Source organism: Syngnathoides biaculeatus, chromosome 17, assembly GCF_019802595.1.
Source record: "Syngnathoides biaculeatus isolate LvHL_M chromosome 17, ASM1980259v1, whole genome shotgun sequence".
Lineage (NCBI taxonomy): Eukaryota > Metazoa > Chordata > Actinopteri > Syngnathiformes > Syngnathidae > Syngnathoides > Syngnathoides biaculeatus.
In genome coordinates, this window is record NC_084656.1 from 20,627,158 (window position 1) to 20,645,252 (window position 18,095).

At 44.5% G+C, this 18,095-nt stretch overlaps 1 protein-coding gene across 3 annotated transcripts in view; it reads right to left on the minus strand.

The window, feature by feature from the left end:
* The window catches only part of LOC133490753 (membrane-associated phosphatidylinositol transfer protein 2-like), a 29,513-nt gene extending 12,564 nt beyond the window's left edge, over window positions 1-16,949 (minus strand). The window contains exons 1-9 of one of the 3 annotated variants that reach the window (XM_061801202.1): window positions 16,210-16,949; window positions 6,666-6,745; window positions 6,337-6,592; window positions 6,103-6,241; window positions 2,847-3,061; window positions 2,654-2,775; window positions 2,356-2,589; window positions 1,210-1,563; window positions 545-640 (exon numbers count right to left, since the gene is read on the minus strand). In XM_061801202.1, the coding sequence (XP_061657186.1) occupies window positions 545-640; window positions 1,210-1,563; window positions 2,356-2,589; window positions 2,654-2,775; window positions 2,847-3,061; window positions 6,103-6,180 (1,099 nt within the window). In that variant the 5' untranslated portion in view covers window positions 6,181-6,241; window positions 6,337-6,592; window positions 6,666-6,745; window positions 16,210-16,949. The remainder of the gene's footprint in view (window positions 1-544; window positions 641-1,209; window positions 1,564-2,355; window positions 2,590-2,653; window positions 2,776-2,846; window positions 3,062-6,102; window positions 6,242-6,336; window positions 6,593-6,665; window positions 6,746-16,209) is intronic. The other 2 variants (XM_061801201.1, XM_061801203.1) reach the window with 2 other exon arrangements.
* Between the last annotated feature and the right edge of the window lie 1,146 nt (window positions 16,950-18,095).

An 18,095-nucleotide genomic window follows, 5' to 3' on the forward strand; every position in this document is an offset into this window, starting at 1 on the left:
TTGATTTTTGTTGAAATCTCTACCAAAATTTAAAATTGTCATCCATCCATCCATCTTCTGAGCCGCTTATCCTCAGAAGGATCGCGGGGAGTGCCGGAGCCTATCCCAGCTGTCAACGGTCAGGAGGCGGGGTACTCCCTGAACTGGTCGCCAGCCAATCGCAGGGCACACGGAGACAAATGTAGTGTCCAATGAATGTTGCATGTTTTAGGGATGAGCGAGGAAAGCGGAGTGCCCACCCGGAGAAAACCCACGCAGGCACTTGGCAGAGCATGCAAACTCCACACAGGCAGGGCCGGGATGGAACCCAGGTCCTCAGAACTGTGAACCATTACAAGCTATTTTTGTGGTACCGAAAAACCCAACTGGGGGTAACCTCATTCCAAAACTCGTTCATAAATTTCATGTGTAAATATGATGAGGCGGTTAAAATTTTTTCTGGTTTCACAATCATAACGACCATCTAAGTACAATGCGGCCGGCGGCAAGAATGAGTTTGCGCGTCGTTGACGTGTTTCGGGTGTTGGGCAGGTGCGGACTTTACCGTGCGCGTCAAAGAACTCGTCGTCCGTGCTGTCGTCGGATTCTCGCGCGATGCTCTGCATCCTCCACTCGCTCAGGCTGTGATGAGAGGGACTTCCTGCGGGGGGGGGGGGGGGGGGGGGGGACTGCGCGTTACGCGTCCGCACCGCCACGTTCAACTTTTTGTGTCCAAGAAGGCGAAACGATGACATCACTAATTTGTTTGGACGCTGTGTGATGTGGGACGACCTCACGTTATTGACGGTACGGAGCGAGAAATTCGGTCCAATATTCCGGTCAACATGGCGACGGTAAAGTAATCCAAAAGCAGGGTTCTGGACCAAATTAGGTAATCACCCGATTAATCATTTGAATCCTTAAAATCCTTTAAAAAATGACAAGTGATGCTAACCTTACACTAATGTCACGAGAACTAGTGTAGCATCAGTGACTCTAGCGAGCCTGGTAAAAATATTCACACAGACAGCGCTAATGTTCAGAACTCCTGATGTGAGCTTTGTTGTGGTGGTCGGCAAAACTAGTCTGCAGCCTGGACAAATCCAAACGTAAACTGTGGTAAAGGCTCACTGTAATCTATGCTGACGACCCAGGCTACACTTTGCTTCGCGCTAACCTAACTAAGGCCAACCCACTTCTTCAACACAAGTCTAGGATCGACCCTGGTACCTCCTCTCTTGGATGACCTGTTGGAGGACCTGGAAGACGTGGACCACTGCTTGGTCAGCTCCCCCCGGGTGTCCAGCACCGATCCCGGCGTCGCCACGCCGACCTCGGCCTCCGGGGCAGACCCGGATCCGGCGACGTCCCGTCGATCCTCGTCCCCATCCCGGTCCTGAGCGGCGGGGTGGCCGTTGGTCTCGGAAATGGCCTCCTCGCTGCGGCTGTACTGGGCCATCTTCTTGGCGAGGGCCAGCTGGGTCTCCAGCTCCAGCTGCCGGATGTCCTCCATGGTCAGGCCGTACCACTCGTCCTGCCAGCACCACGCCTGACGGTGGGCTCGGACCATCACTTTGCGCAGGCCTGCGGGGGCGACAACCGCCGAGGAATTGAACTACGCTCGTCCCGCCCCAGCTCGGCATCGCGCCAGCGTCGACGGCACTTTGGCAAATGAAGCGGGGATTTTTTCGTGAGCCGGGTGATTAATAGCACTTGTAAAAGTTTCGAAATTACGAGATGCTTCGGACCTGAACTCGGTTGGGCTGACGGGACAAAGGGAACACACAGAACCTGACTCAGCGGAACGAAGTGAGGCGAAGGACAAGAACAGGATAGACTCAGGTTTGGGTGCCAGAAATGGAACCGCGGTTCCTTTTTTAGCTTGGAAGTGATGATACCCGTTAGGAAGCCAGAACCTGGCTCTTTTCGTTTACATCCGGCTTGAGGAAACCACTACTATGGACTCAAACGACGAATGGTGTCAGGGGTCCGACTCCACCTTTTCCCAGGTCTGAAAACATTTTGTCAGGAACGACTGAGGAATCCTTGACACAAGCCCTGAGAGATCTGTGGAAACTCTGAGTCAGACCCAAGAAATTGATGAGGCACCAGAACCAACTTCTTAGACCCGAGAAGTGGAATCGTCTGCCTTCAGGTCAACCAGCCACCATCCCGGTTCTGACACCATTCGCCAAAGAAACTTTAACGGCGACCAATGTGAGAAAGATCCTGAAGATGGGCGAGGCACCAGGATGATTGGAATGCAGAAAAACGCCCACTTTGGCTCTAGAACCGGGACAGCAAAAGCTTTGGTTTTTGACCGTCGAACCGTAAGACATTTCCCTCGGGTTCCAACTCCGTGCCGTGCGCGCCTACCCACGTCGTGGATGAAGCGCTCGATCTTGGACTGCATGCCCCAGTACCGGAACTCCACTTTGCACAGCTTGTAGGCGCACATGACCGAGCGTTCGCCGGGCGTCCGGCCGATCTCTTCGATCCAGTCCTCGGACAGCGGGCCTCGTCTGGTCTTGAGCGACCGGTACAGTCGGGGGTCTTCCTCCGCCAGGTACTCGTGGGGGGCGATGTAGTCCTTGACGATGTCGATGGGGTCTGCGGGGGACGGAACGGCCGTGAAGCGACCTGACCCGGACGCACGGCGACGTTTGCGACTTACCGACTGTCCTTTGTCTCTTCTCAGCCGAGGACAGGCTGAAGACGTCCGACTGGTCGCCGGTGTCCGGCATGTAGTACGTCTCGATGTCAATGGAGAACTTCTCCACGAACGGGCACGTGTACCTGCAGAGAACACCAAGGCGTTGTGGGGGGAGGGGTGAGGGCGGACGGCGAGAAACGGCGGCCCCCCCCACCTGGTGCGCGTGTACGGGTAAGCGTTCCACGACTCCTCCTCCACGCGCAGGGCGGCCTGCGGCAGGATGGAGCAGAACCACGACGGGATGTGCTTGCCGATGTGGTAGACTTTGTGGGTGTACTGGCCCGAGCCGCCGGGCCCGTCCCGGTACGGCTTGTTCTCCAGGATCTCCACGCCGCTGCCCTCGCCGCAGCTCTCCTCGCGGCTCTTTTTCTGGCGACGACACGGGGGCGTCGTCATGTTTGAAGGATTCGGGCGGTCAACGTATAGTCATAATTACAAATATTTATATAATAATAATAGACAAAAAAATAATACGAAATTTAGGCTAGCTGTAGATTGTCATTTATTTTTTTAGCTGTTTTTAAGATTCTGTTGATTAAAAATAAATAATAAGTTTGCCATTTTTACAATTAATGTATACAGTGCATACAATTAGTTTAGCATTTATTTATTAATGATTTGAAACAAGTAAATGTTAAATAACAATAACAAAAATAATGACAATTCTGATTTGTATAGGGTGTTTCCTTATTTGGAAAGATGCAATTAAAAATGTCTAATGTATTATTGTATACATATATGTACAAATTATGTTCACAATATATGTATTACATACATAAAGAATCTATTTTCTTACATAAAGTAAGGTTAAATATTATTTTTCTTTATTCTTGTTTGGATTCATTCATTTACATATTTAAATCTAATATGAATTTACTCCTTATTTCATTATATATAGTAAATAAATCAACAAAATTACAAGAAAAACAAACATTACATGCAATGTATTTGGTTTCACTCTTTCTTGAAACAAGGAAAAAAAATAATGTTTTTTCAAATAAGTGCTGAATATGTGTATATTTTTTATCTACAATAGATAAATGAAACTTTTGAATAAAATAAACATGGACTATTTGAATGTATTTTTATTTTAATATTTATAACGAATTCAACTCAATGAACTCAAGATCTATTTTTATTTTACTATTGATTTTATACTTATAAACTAATAAAATAAACAATTCTCAAATTATTCAATACAAATGTTTGTTTTTTTATTTACAGTAATAAGCTATGCAATTATCTGAATAAATTGAAAATGTTTATTGTAAATTATTAACTAATATTTTTATTCTATCATTCATAATACCTTAACTATGTTTGTATTACTTTTTTTCATTTTATGATTCATAGTTTTATTTAAAGTAAATACATACACACAAAAATGGACTATAAATACTAAAATAAAATAACAATGCTTAATGAGTCCAATTATTCTCTTACAAAGGAATAACGAATGTATGGATAATTTACAACAACTAGAGTTTGTATTTATGATATTTACATAATAACATGGGATATGTGGTCGTTAGCATAAACGCTAACAACTAGCAGTTTTCTTCTATCTGCGTCGTTTTATCATCCAATTTTCGACTTCACGTGCCCCCCCCCGGTCCCCCCCCCCCATCCTGATACCACAACGTATCCCAGCGGGCGTCCCGCGCTCGATGATGACACAGGAAGTAGAATCGTAACCGACGGCAGGCAGCAGATGGCGGCTGCGTTTGGATCCGCGAAAGACTGAGCGGCGTTTTTTTTTTTTTTTTTTTGTTTTTTTTTGGGGTGATGACAGCGGCCTGGCCGGCCTGTCGTCGTGGCAACATGGACTCGGCCGACAAATGACGGCGCGCTGATGTCACCCGTTACCGGGGAGACGGATGTTCGGCAGTGACGCTCGAGCTGGAAAAAGGGGGCAGCGGCGGGGTGGGGGTGGGGGTGGGGGCACCAATTACTCGCCACACACGCGGGCGGGCGACCGTTGACTTTTGCAAACATTGCCCGCACTTAACAGCCATAAAACGTTGCAACATTAAATACGATGTCACATTAGAGGAAAATATGACCCAAATATGATAGACAAGACATGTGGAACACATTAACTGCGATGCATGTGGTACACGAGATGTACAGAACATGAAATATGAAGTAATATGCTCAATTAGGCAGGTAGGGCATGACTCTGGTGGAGCATAGAGTCATTAGGAAGTAAATATGTAATTTTAGAACAAGCTGCTGTTTTCGAGGATTTTGACAAGATTTTACACAATCAGGAATTTCGAGGGCGATCATCGATTGGCAGGTCACTTTATAGTCGGGCTGCGACTAACCATTATTTCAATAATCAATCTATTGATTATTTGTTTTCCATTTATAAATGAAACAGATGAACAAAAAAAATCCAAAAGCAATTGATAAAAATCGATGATGTTTGGGTATGCGGCATGTCAGAAAGTGGGCAAAAATATTGATCAGTGTTGTCCAAAATAAAAGAAAACGTTTGCAAATGTCTGCCTTTGTATTATTAGAATAAATACAATACTTAATATTGACAGAAATTGCCAGGATTTGTTTAACAAGGTCTCAATGATTAATCAATTGATTAGCTGTTGATTCGCCGATAAATTGTTGCACCTCGTCGACATCCATAGCGTGTACGTACAGTGTTAATACATTAAATATGATAAATATGAGAATTTAGAGATGAATCCACCCTAAAAAAGATTTCAAGTGAATAATACTTCATTTGGATTTTGCCGGTAATTTTCTCAATTTTAGCGGCTGGTGAGTTTTGGTGCATCCCCCGCAATAGAGGAAATCCGCAATCTTGTGACCAATTATTTCTTCTTGGTTATTTATCCATATTTCTTGCCCAGATGGTTTTTAATCTTCTCTACAGTCCCGATCACCTTGACCATACGCTTATCAAAATATTCGGTACTCTTAAACACCTTTTTAAACGCTTAAACATAGAGTAATGCACAGAAGTCATTTTTTTCCTTGTAATATGCGTTTTGATGACTTTTTTACATGTTATTTTTAAGGCTACGGAACAACAACAACAACAAAAACTACAGCATACACTCAAAATCCTGCAATGTCCAAAATGGGCGAAACCGCAACATAGCGACGGAACACTGCGTGCGCTAAATATGACGCAAAATTGGTGTCAAACAACATCAACTATGAGATGAATATGGGACAGTAGAAGATTAAAAATGATGTACGCAACATGTATACATACAGTAAATACGATGTAAAGATGGTAGACTAGTTAAATATGTTGTAAATTTGCTGCGGCGGACGGAGAGGCATCAAATATGACTTAATAAATTAGATTATGCGTACATAGACATCCACTATGAAGTGAATATACATGGTAGGATCGCCCTAAGTGTTAATTGTGCACTGACCTGAATCATGTAGAGCTGAGCTATGCGGTACTCGTCCACGCTCATGGGCATGGGGATGCGGTACTCCTTGATCAGCATGGCGGCACCCGGACCACGGTCAGCGCGTCAGCAGCAACGGGACCCGAGTCATCGTAGGCGCCTGCGGGGACCAAACGACGGTCAGACCGGGGCGCCGTGCCGAGACTCCCTGCCCGCGACCTCCTCCTTTGCGGATCTATTACGAGGTAATCCTACCGGCTCAAATCCCCCGGCAACCTAAATCCTCCAGCGGGTCCGTGACGCTCTCGTCCAGAGCGACGGCCTGACCCCTGAGCGCGGCGCTTGGCGGGGGAAGCGCACAAAAAACAAAACAAACGTACAAACACAGCCAACCGACACGTCCACACACACACACGCAAACATGTACAAAGGCACTCAAAAGTACACACACACACACAATCACACTCGCAAAAACAATGCACAACAATGTACAAACAAACGTGCACAAACACTACGTATACATACAGATCGATCAAACACACACTGGGCAGACTGGGAACGAGCAGTTTGTCGTGCGACGCTACCTGCTGATTGACAGGTCGGGTTGTCAGTCAAACCGGTTTCTTGTCAGAATGGTCGACATCAGCAGGCACAACGGCGCCCCCTGCAACGAAAATTCATTGGATTCATTGATGGCGACGGCGTCCGCTTGGCGGCTATTTTTGCACGGGGGGTGGGGGGGGGGAGGCCCCGCCCGGCTGTCGCGTGACAGAAACGTCAACCGAGGTGAGGAGTGGGCGCAAAAAAGTTGGATGAAAGAAAAAGAAAGGAAGGAAGGAAAAGGAGGGAGGAAGGAAGGAAGGAAGGAAGACAGACAGACAGAAGAAAAAAAGGGGGGGAGAGAGGAATGAAGGTAGGAAAGAAGGAAAATGGTGGATGAAAGGAAGGAAGATAAGGAGTGAGGAAATAAGGGAGGAGGAAGGAAGCTAGGAAGGAAGCTAAGGAGTGAGGAAAAGAAAGGAGGGAAGGAGGAAGGAAGGAAAGAGGAAGGAAGGAAAAGAAAAGTTGGATGAAAAAGAAAGGAAGGAAGATAAGGAGTGAGGAAATAAGGGAGGAAGGAAGGAAGGAGCTAAGGAGTGAGGAAAAGAAAGGAGGGAAGGAGGAAGGAAGGAAAAGGAAGGAAAAGAAAAGTTAGATGAAAAAGAAAAAGGAGGAGATAAGGAAATACGGGAGGGAGGGAGGGAGGGAGGGAGGGAGGGAGGGAGGATGGAAACAAGGAAGGAAGACAGACAGACAGAGAAAAAGGGAGGGAGAGAGGAATGAAGGAAGGAAAGAAGGAAAATGGTGGATGAAAGGAAGGAAGATAAGGAGTGAGGAAATAAGGGAGGAAGGAAGGAAGCTAGAAGGAAGCTAAGGAGTGAGGAAAAGAAAGGAGGGAAGGAGGAAGGAAGGAAAGAAGGAAGGAAAGAAGGAAAATGGTTGATGAAGGAAGGAAGATGATAGGAGTGAGGAAATAAGGGAGGAAGGAAGGAAGCTAGGAAGAAGCTAAGGAGTGAGGAAAAGAAAGGAGGAAGGAGGGAAGGAAAGAAGAAGGAATTAAGGAAAAAAAATTTGGATTAAAAGAAGGAAGGAAGATAAGGAGTGAGGAAATAAGGGAGGAAGGAAGGAAGGAAGCTAAGGAGTGAGGAAAAGAAAGAGGGAAGGAGGAAAGAAGGAAGGAAGGAAAAGAAAAGTTAGATGAAAAAGAAAGGAAGGAAGATAGGAAATACGGGAGGGAGGGAGGGAGGGAGGAGGGAGGGAGGGAGGGGGATGGAAACAAGGAAGGAAGACAGACAGACAGAAGAAAAAAAGGGAGGGAGAGAGGAATGAAGGAAGGAAAGAAGGAAAATGGTGGATGAAAGGAAGGAAGATAAGGAGTGAGGAAATAAGGGAGGAAGGAAGGAAGCTAGAAGAAAGCTAAGGAGTGAGGAAAAGAAAGAGGGAAGGAGGAAGGAAGAAAGAAGGAAGGAAAAGAAAAGAAAAGTTGGATGAAAAAGAAAGAAGGAAGATAAGGAGTGAGGAAATAAGGGAGGAAGGAAGGAAGAAGCTAGGAAGGAGCTAAGGAGTGAGGAAAAGAAAGGAGGGAAGGAGGAAGGAAGGAAAGAAGGAAGGAAAGGAAAAGAAAAGTTGGATGAAAAAGAAAGGAAGGAAGATAAGGAAATACGGGAGGGAGGGAGGGAGGGAGGAAACAAGGAAGGAAGACAGACAGAAAGAAGAAAAATCCCCCCCCCCCGCCAACCACATTTATTATGATGATTATTTTGCTCGTCACACGTTGTGTTCAAGTGCCACAGGAGCGTGGGAAATTGAACGGCGGGCCGCAGGCAAGAACGCCCCCCCCCCCCCCCGACAAAAGGTCGACGCCGACGACGGCAGCTGCGGGCCGGATTAACGACATAATTGCCATAATAAAAAAAAAAAGTCGCAATTTTGTGAGATTAAACGGTCACGTTTGGAGCAAAATTTGAATCAAACAACGAGAAATTTGCAATTTAGGGTCAATTCAACATCATTATGGAATAAAGTCAGAATGGTAAAGAGGAAAGAAAGAAAAATATTCATCAAATTTCTCGAGAATGAACTGATGATGTCACGAGGAAAGTTAAAGTCGGAATTTAATGAGGTAAAAAAATATATATTTTAACAATATAATCATGTAAACACACACAAGCATGCACAAACAAATGCACACAAAGAGACACATTAAATACACAAATGTTTATGCATAGACACACGAATGCACAAACTCACTGGTACACACACTAACACACAGACACGTGAACATACACACAAACACAGATAAACACACAAATGTACAATCTTAGCGGTACACACGTACACACAAGCGCACGCAAACACATACTAACATACAGACAAAACAAAAACAAACGTGATAACACAAACACATGTGAACATACAAACAAACATTTAGGCGCGCACACACACATACACAAATGTACAAACTTACCGGTACACACAAATACACGTACACAAACAGACACAAATGCAAATACAAACTGAAACCCAAACACGCACAAATGCACAAACACACAAAAACGTACACACACAGACACACCTAAACAAACATGCTAACACACAGACACGTGAACATACGCACAAACATTTAGGTACACACACACAAATGTACAAACTTACCAGCACACACAAATACACGTTAACTAACTCACAAACAGACACAAATGCAAATACAAACTGAAACCCAAACAAGCATAAATGCACAAACACACACAAACATGCACTCACACACACGCAACAACACAAACCAAGACATATGGGTTGGGCGCACACACACGTGAACATAGACACAAACATTTAGGCGCACACAATACACAAACTCACCGGTACACACAAATACATGTACACAAATGCCGATACGAACTGATACACAAACATGCACTCACGCACACAAACCAACACAAATGTGTCGGGCGCACTCGACTGTCCACGGGTGAAAAAAAAAGCTGACGCGGTCGTACGTGGCCCCCTGCCGCCCCCCCCCCCGGGATGCGCCGCCGGGCCACGTACGTCCCTGCCGGGCATCCCGCCTTGCTCCTCTTCCTCCCCTTCGTCCGTTCCCGGTAGCGTAATCCACAGAAGCTGCCGTCTCTCTCTCTCTCTCTCTCTCTCTCTCTCCTCTTTTTCTCCTCCCCCGCGTCGTTCCCTCCCTCCTGCCCTCAGGCTCTGTTGCCGTGGAAACGCACGAGGCCCGAGCCCGATTTGCGGACTTTTGTTGTGATGCGGCGAGTCGGGGGCTGGGGGGGCTGGGCCTCATCCCCGGTCGCGTCTTCCTCCGCCCCCTCCCGCGTCGACATCGCGATATTTGCAAACAAATCCGAGTCCGACCCGCTTCCGCGTTCGGCCAAAACTGGCGAAGCGCGACGAAAACCCCCGTCGGGAACTTGAAAGGTCTGCAGGGCATCTCGAAATGATCCCGTCACGGATCAGCGTAGCATCCACAGGAAGTCAGGTGGGCTGTTTTCCTGTTTTGGTCACGTGACGTCACACTTCAAGATGATTCACACCCGTTTTCAGGTCCCCGTCACCCGTACTAACTGTCGCCGAGGCTGAACTTTTACTCGGGGGTCCCACCTGGTCCTGTGTGAGTGACCCTTTTTTTTTTTTTTTTTTTTTAATCCCGAGATCCGGCAGGAGCGGGAGCCACAATAATGACAATAAAGTCACCGGGAGGGCAAACAAATCTGGTCCCGGTGACTTTCCAGATATGAATAAAAAACAGAGCAGCATCGACGGGGCGGGGGAGGATGGGAGGGGAGCGGGATTTAGTCAAATTTTGTTTTGGGATTAACAGGGAAGGAGCCCGAATCTCTGGGACTGGGAAGAGTCAAAATCTAGTTTCACCATGTCTATGTTTTTACCGTCTATACCTTATATACCTTCTAATTTGCTTCTTCGTAGTAGTTCCAAACAGATCTTTGTCTACGGCGCTCGCTACTCCACAGTACGTTTCAGGTTAGCTTAGCGCTTAGCTTCTCCCGTCGCCGATTGCCGCTCGGTGCGGTCGCAAGATTAGCGACACTTGTCGGCAACGTCATTTATCCGCCGCGGCGCCACGGTGTTTAGCTACGATAGCTAGCCGGGCGCGGCTCACGCGCGGTGAGCGGCTAAGATTCCGCCGCTAGTTCCCAACAGGCCGGGAAAGCGGGAAAGATGGCCGCCACTCGGACGGGAGAAGCAATTATGGCCGGCGGCGACTCCGGCGAGCTTTATAGCTCGTGATTAATAATGCAAAAACTTGGCCGCATCGCACTTCTTTTTATCATTGATTTTTTTTTTCCCCAGATTCTAAGATATCATTATTTAATTTGTAATTGTATTATCAATTTAAAACATTTTCCATGAAAAGAAATTATTTATTTTAACATCAATTAATTGGTAATATTAAAAAAAAATGTTAATTTTATGAGGGAAAAAAAAAAAAACAGGAATAAAATATTATGAGGAATTTTTTTTTTCTAGTATTACGTGATAATAGAGCCCATTTTATTCCCATAAATACCCACATTTTCTTGGAATTGCTGTAATTTCGTGTACACACTATGCGCCCAATCTTGCAATTTAACGACAATAAAGCTGCAAGTTATCATCCTCCAAAATTTCCAGTAAATTAGTTGAATTATTTGGAGAATAAAGTGGCAATTTGATGTCGCAAGGGGCACGACACAAGAGGAAGGTGCTACACGCACGCACGCACGCACGACACAAACGCAGCGGCAGGGGAGGCGGCCGGCCGTGCATCACAATGACCTGTGTGCGTGTGCAAGTGTGTGTTTGTGTGTGTGAGAGAGAGACACACTACACGCACACAAACACACTGGCCGTGATCATGGCCAGACGCACACGCTAACACGATCAAGCTGTCCACACGTCGACATGGCCGCTGTTATGGCTTCATTTGTCATGCTGCAAACACCTTTACACACACACACACACACACACACACGTGTGTACAAACACGCACGCACACCTTCACCCCTTCGTCAAAGTCAGCTGCCCTCAAAAACAAACAAACAGCCGCAGCCTCATTTCTAACTTTCAACATTTCATTATGCCGGGAAGCAAGAGCAAAAAATGGTGCAATATTGCCAAAACACACACACAAATATACATATATACACATATATAAATATACATATATACACATATATATATATATATATTTTTTTTTAAATGTGTTTTCACCATTTTATTTTGAGATTCTTTCATTTTATTTAGAATTTTGCTATTTTTTTAATGTGTTTTCACCATTTTATTTTGGGATTCTTTCATTTTATATTGAAATGTGCAATGATTTTTTTTCAAAATGTATTGTCGCCATTTTATTTTGGGATCCTTCCGATTTTTTTTTTTAATTTGCACTGATTTTTTTTTAGGTGTTTTCACCATTTTATTTCGTGATTCTTTGATTTTGAAATTTGCAATGATTTTTTTTAATGTTTTGTCACCATTTTATTTTGGGATTCTTTGATTTGATTTTGAAATTTGCAGGTTTTTTTTTTTTAAATGTGTTTTCACCATTTTATTTTGGGAGTTTTTTTATTTTATTCTGAAATTTGCAATGTTCTTTCTAAATATGTATTCACCATTTTATTTTGGGATCCTTTGATTTTTTTTTCTTTCAAATTTGCACTCATTTTTTTTTTATGTGTTTTCACCATTTTATTTTGGGATTCTTTGTTTTTATTTTGGAATTTGCAATGATTTTTTTTAAAATGCATTTTGACCATTTTATTCTAGGAATCTTGGATTTTATTTTGAAGAATAAATGAAAATTTTGATTGGCTGGCAACCAGTTCAAGGTGTATCCCACCTCCTTCCCGTTGACAGCTGAGCACTCCCCACAACCCTGGTGAGGTTAAGCGGCAAAGAAAATGGATGGATGGATTTGAACCAAAAAAAAAAAAAAAATCATGGAAGTTGATACGCATGATTTGCCTCCGTGGGCCGCATAAAATCATGCAGTGGGCCGGATCTGGTCCCCGGGCCTCAAGTTTGACACCTGTGGTTTAAGTGGACATTTTTGGATCAATCAATTCCGTGTTGTATTGGAATGAAAGCAGCAATGTGAAATGAGTAAACAGAAGCCCAATTTTCCTGCTCCACAAGCTATCTGCTAATGTCTAATAATAATAATAATAATAATAAGTGATACGCTAGTGTAGCACAGTCTTTTACGTACAACAATAAATCTCTTAACCTCCTTAACGTGATGCCATCCCTACAAGAAGACACCACAGACCTGACCCCCCCCCGGAAAGGTAAAAAGCCTGACAAGAGAAGGGATGCCGACGCAACCCCCCCCCCCCCACCCGCCCCACCAACGAGAGCGACAACCCCCCCGTGACACGAGCGCCCGGAGGAAGGCCTATTTTTAGCCCCCCCCCGTGACGTCGGGGTGGGCGGGGTTGGCTACTGGGGGGGGGGGGGGGGGTTTTCGCCGTCACGCTTCTCCAATAAGTGGACCGTTCCGATCGAAAATTCCGGAAAGGAAACCATTTCAAAGAAGAAGAAGAAGAAAAAAAAAAAAATGGAGGAATAAACAAGTGATGGGGAAAAATAGAAATCATAAAAGTAATACATATTTCACAATCATAACAATAGCAGTGTTGAATAAGGAGTCAAATCTAGTCGTAAAAAAGGGAAAATGACAACAATTTTCATTATTATATATATATATATATATATATACATACACATATATACATATATTATTGTAACTGTCAATTATTATCAATTGACAGTTGAACATCCATCCATCCATTTCCCGCTTATCCTCACGAGGGTCGCGGGGAGCGCCGAAGCCCCGCCCAGCTATCATCGGCCGGGAGGCGGGGCACGCCCTCGACTGGTTGCCGGCCAATCGCAGAATAAGTTGTAATAATAATAAAATAGTGTGGATGTAAAAAAAAAAAAAAAAAAATGGAATTCAATATATGAAGATGGAAATGAAATAATCATAAAGTTGTCATGTAACTTCATAATAATTGTATAATTTATAATAGTGTAATATAATTTATTAATTTATAATTTGCCAAGAATAAAGTTGCTAAATAATGAAAAATAAAATCATTATTTAATAAAAGGTATTAAAATGAAATTGAAGCCTTAATTAATCAGAGTAAAACCATTGCTTAATGAATATAAAATCCTTATTAATGTAAAATGAAATATTAACAAGAACTAAGCTTTAATGTCATGGAAATTATTGTAGTATTTAAAAAAAAAAAAAAAAGATAATTCAACGACAAAGTCACACTTGAAGTGGACTCAAAACGTTATTTCACCGGAACAGTCGTCATTTTTGCAAGAATAGGCGTCATTTACCGAGGACGGAGGCGTACATTATCATAATTACCGTTACAGTAATAATGTTGCAATTTTCGAAGAACCGAGAGGGATAATCAAAGGTCGCGTGTGTGTGTCTATTCGCAGTGTTCCATTGACGGGTTGTGTTTACCCGGCTAAAAATAGCATCGGATGACGTAGCAACCCGTGACGAGACCCCCCCCCCCTCCCCGGTGCCCCCCCCCCCCACCTCTTCATTACTGTACTACAATTGATATGCATGTGGCACACGCGAACATGACGAAAGCGGCGTGTGTGCATTTTTATTTTCCGTTTTTTTTGGTTTTTTTTTTGTGTGTCATTTTGCGTGTACGTTTGTGTGCGCTCGTGTGTATGCAAATGCGTATTTGCGTGTGTGGACGTACAGCAAGTGCGCCCGTACAGGTGTGTGCGGTTCCCTGCAAATCCGCATCTCTGCGCGTGCGTGGGGACGCGCATTGGTTCGAGTGTGTATGTTTTTTTGTGCGCCTCTCGTGTGTCTTGTTTGTTTGAGTGTGCGCAGACACGAGAGTGCCTGTCAGTTTTCTATATGTGTGTATTTGTGTTGTGTGTGTGGTACTAGTAATCAATACTGTGACTCATTCTTTCTGCTGCGGCTACTTCCTAACAGCATTCATTAGCCCAAACGCAATCTTTGGGCCCGATAATCACATCCTGCCAGGCTCCATCTTCCTCCCCGGTCGGCATCAGACCAGTAAATGAAGATAAGCCGCACGTCATTTAAAAAAAAAAAAAACGTGTGCGATGGTGACGGCATTCACAGATGGTTAGCACAGGTTCGCGTGCCAGAAAGCCGTTAGCATTCTAGCACGCTCATCGATGTTTTATTCTTAAGGTGCGGTTCGAGTCATCTGCCGTTTCGAGCTTGATAACCGCGAGGATTGTTTGCCAGGTTCGCGCTGGAACTGACTGCGAGCATGCTGACAAACCCTGAAACCAGGTTAGCGCGTGAACCGTTGTCTCTTTCATGTCTTATTTGAGTGATGATTAAAGGACAAAAACACTCAGTGATGACCTCACACGTCTTTAGCGTAAAGCTAATTGTAAGATAAAGCTACATTAGGATGCTAGCTAGCTGCTACGTTAGCTACGTCTAAAGGTGGCAATGTGACTTTTCTCGCCAAGGGCTGAGGCTCATAGCTTGTGTCACGTGTTCTTGTTCACATCCCAGCAGATCTCCTTGAAAATAAACGGACGGTTTAGCATTGAAAAATGCGCCACAAAACAAAAATTGTCGTTTAGTTGCTGCTCAATTCAAAATCAGGTTCCTAAATCAACTGTTATAATTACATTTTTTCTGCATTCAGTGATGATTAAAGGACAAAAACACTCACTGATGACATCACAGGTCTTTAGCACATGAAAGATGGCGCTACATTAGGTTACTAGCGAACTAGATTCACCCTGGAACTGACTGCTAGCATGCTGACAAACCCTGAAACCGGGTTAGCATGTGAACTGTTGTCTCTTTCAAGTTTTATTTGAGTGATGATTAAAGGACAAGAACACTCAGTGATGACCTCTCAGGTCTTTAGCGCATTAGCTTAAGTATAAAAATGGAGCTACATTAGGATACTAGCTAGCTGCTACATCCAATGGTGGCAATGTGACTTTTCCCGCCACGCGCAGAGGCTCAACATAGCTTGGGTCGCGTGTTTCTTGTTCACATCCCAGCAGATTTTTTCCCCCCTTGAATATAAACGGAGAGTTTACCATTGAAAAATGTACCACAACACAAAAAATGTGTTATTTAGTTGCTGCTCAGTTGAAAATCACCTTCCTAATCAACTGTTAGAATTATATTTTTTCTGCGTTCAGGGTGCAGGTGCCACAGCGGATTAGCGGTTAGCACGTCCGCTACACACTTCTGAGTTTGCGCTTGGAACCTGGACTTTGCATGTTCTTCCCGGCGCTCGTAGTTTCTTTCCTTTGAGGAATTCGGCTTCTTGCCAAATTCTAGAATATCCGATTGGCTGGCGACCAGTCCAGGGTGTAGCCACTGCTCACCCGCAAATGAGGATAAACGCAAGACAAAATGGATGGATGGATGCAATATTGTGTGCGTGTGTCCGTATATTTCCATTCGATCCCATCCATCCATCACCGACCACTGGACGGCAAATTGTTCCGCCTGACGTCATGCTGCCGACCGCTCCAGACCCTCTACGGACTCCTCCGCCCAACCCGCTCGCCGGCTCCGCTCACCTGAGCCTCGGCCCGCTGGCGACGCTCGATCCCCGGTTGTCTTCTCCCCGCCTCGGCGCCGGCATGGCGGCTTCACGGAGACCTACGACGTCCGCGGGATGTGACGCTTCCCCGGCCGCTGCCCTCTCACAGCACGTCGCGCGTCGTCCCCGCCGCGTGCTCCATCTTTCCCTCCCGGTGCGTCGTCGTCGGACTCCGGCGTCTTACGTCTGTCTGGGAGTCTGTCCGTCCGCTGTGTTTCCTTTAAGGCAGGTTGACGCTGACATCACAAAGCACAAGGGAGAAATGGCGACACCCAGCGTGGAAATTTATCATTGCAAGCGCGTTCACCTGAGGACGTTTCTTTTTTTTGTTTGTCCAATCAGATTTCAGCCTCATGTGTTGTCATATCAATCTTAATCTGCCCACATCTCACGTAACTATTATTAGCGACCGGGGGTGTTTACACCCAAGTTTGGCGAGCAAAACTCAGCTGTAGCGATCTGCAAATGTTAGTAAACATTTCCATTCATGAATTACAGACACCCCCCACCCGAGAAAATTATTTTGTAACGTGTAATTCAATAATAGCAATCTGTATCATAAAAACATGTTTACACGTGTTTTCAAAGGCTGTTTTTAAACTTTTTTTTTTCATTTAAAATAATGTAAAATACAAGTTCCATGGTGACAATAATTGAGAACCAATGGGCTAAAGTATAAATAATAGTAAATATTGTGATACTACCCGTCTTGTATAGATGCGTATTGCTTTAATAAAGTTATTTCAGATGATGTCACAGAAAAATCAAAGCCAAAAAGGTCCTTGATGGTCTGCTCTTGAGACTTGGGTGACACAAGCTTGACAAAGCGAGGAAACCAAAGAACTGATTCTCAAGACAATCTAGACGGATCAAAGCTACAGAAAGGAGGAGGAAAACTGAAATCGTGGCGCTTACATTCGCAGATTGAGTTTGTTGACTGCACAACGTGCAAGCAACCTTCCGGAAACGTCTCACCTGTTGACTGCTACACTCATATTCCATTTTTTTTTTTTTTTTGTCATCTGTGACAATTTTCAAGGCCAAGAGTCGACAGAAATGGAGGTGTGTACTGGAAGAGCGAGGATTGAAGGTCAGTCGCAGAAACGCATTTTAGTTAACCTCTGCCTCGTCACAAATCTACCACAAGATGGCGCCAAATCACCAGAAAATAGCTTAGCATTATCGCTATTCTCTGTATTTTTTCCAATCACAGGGAGTCCTCAGTCTACGACTGAGATCCGTTCCTATAGTAACTCGAATTCAAGTCAGATTCCACCATTAAAGTCAACATTTACATCAAAATACTTTGTATAAAAAACAAATACATTGAAATAAAACAAGATGACGTAGTTAGCATGACTCCTGAGAGGTGGCTAAAGCCTGTGCTCAGCTATTCCGAAGGAACCTGGTCCTCGATCCTCTCCGTCCCCACAAGTATCAAAGAACCTCGTTTTGTGCTCATCGTATCCGACTTAGGAACAAAAACCTTCACATGCGCTAAAATACCGCCTTGGTCTTTAATAATTGTCACCACGGTCGACCGACTGAAGCCTCGGTGGTGTTGCTGTCTCTCCTTCCTCCGATCTTTTTATGATCTTGAGCTTCGTTTCCATGGTAATGACTTTCCTTATGGTTTCAGAAGCATTGCTAAAAGACACAGCTTTCTTCTTTTGGGCCGTAATGTCTAAAAAGGAGGGCGCAAAATGTGAAAATAATCCTGGCGCACAAAAACGGACAAGCATTAGCCAAACAAAATGGCGGACGGGCGTCGTAAAGTCCAAACGTCTTAAGTCGAGACCGTCTTAACCCGAGGACTCGCTGTAGACTAGTGTCTTTAATTTTCAACCAATCATTCATATTTCC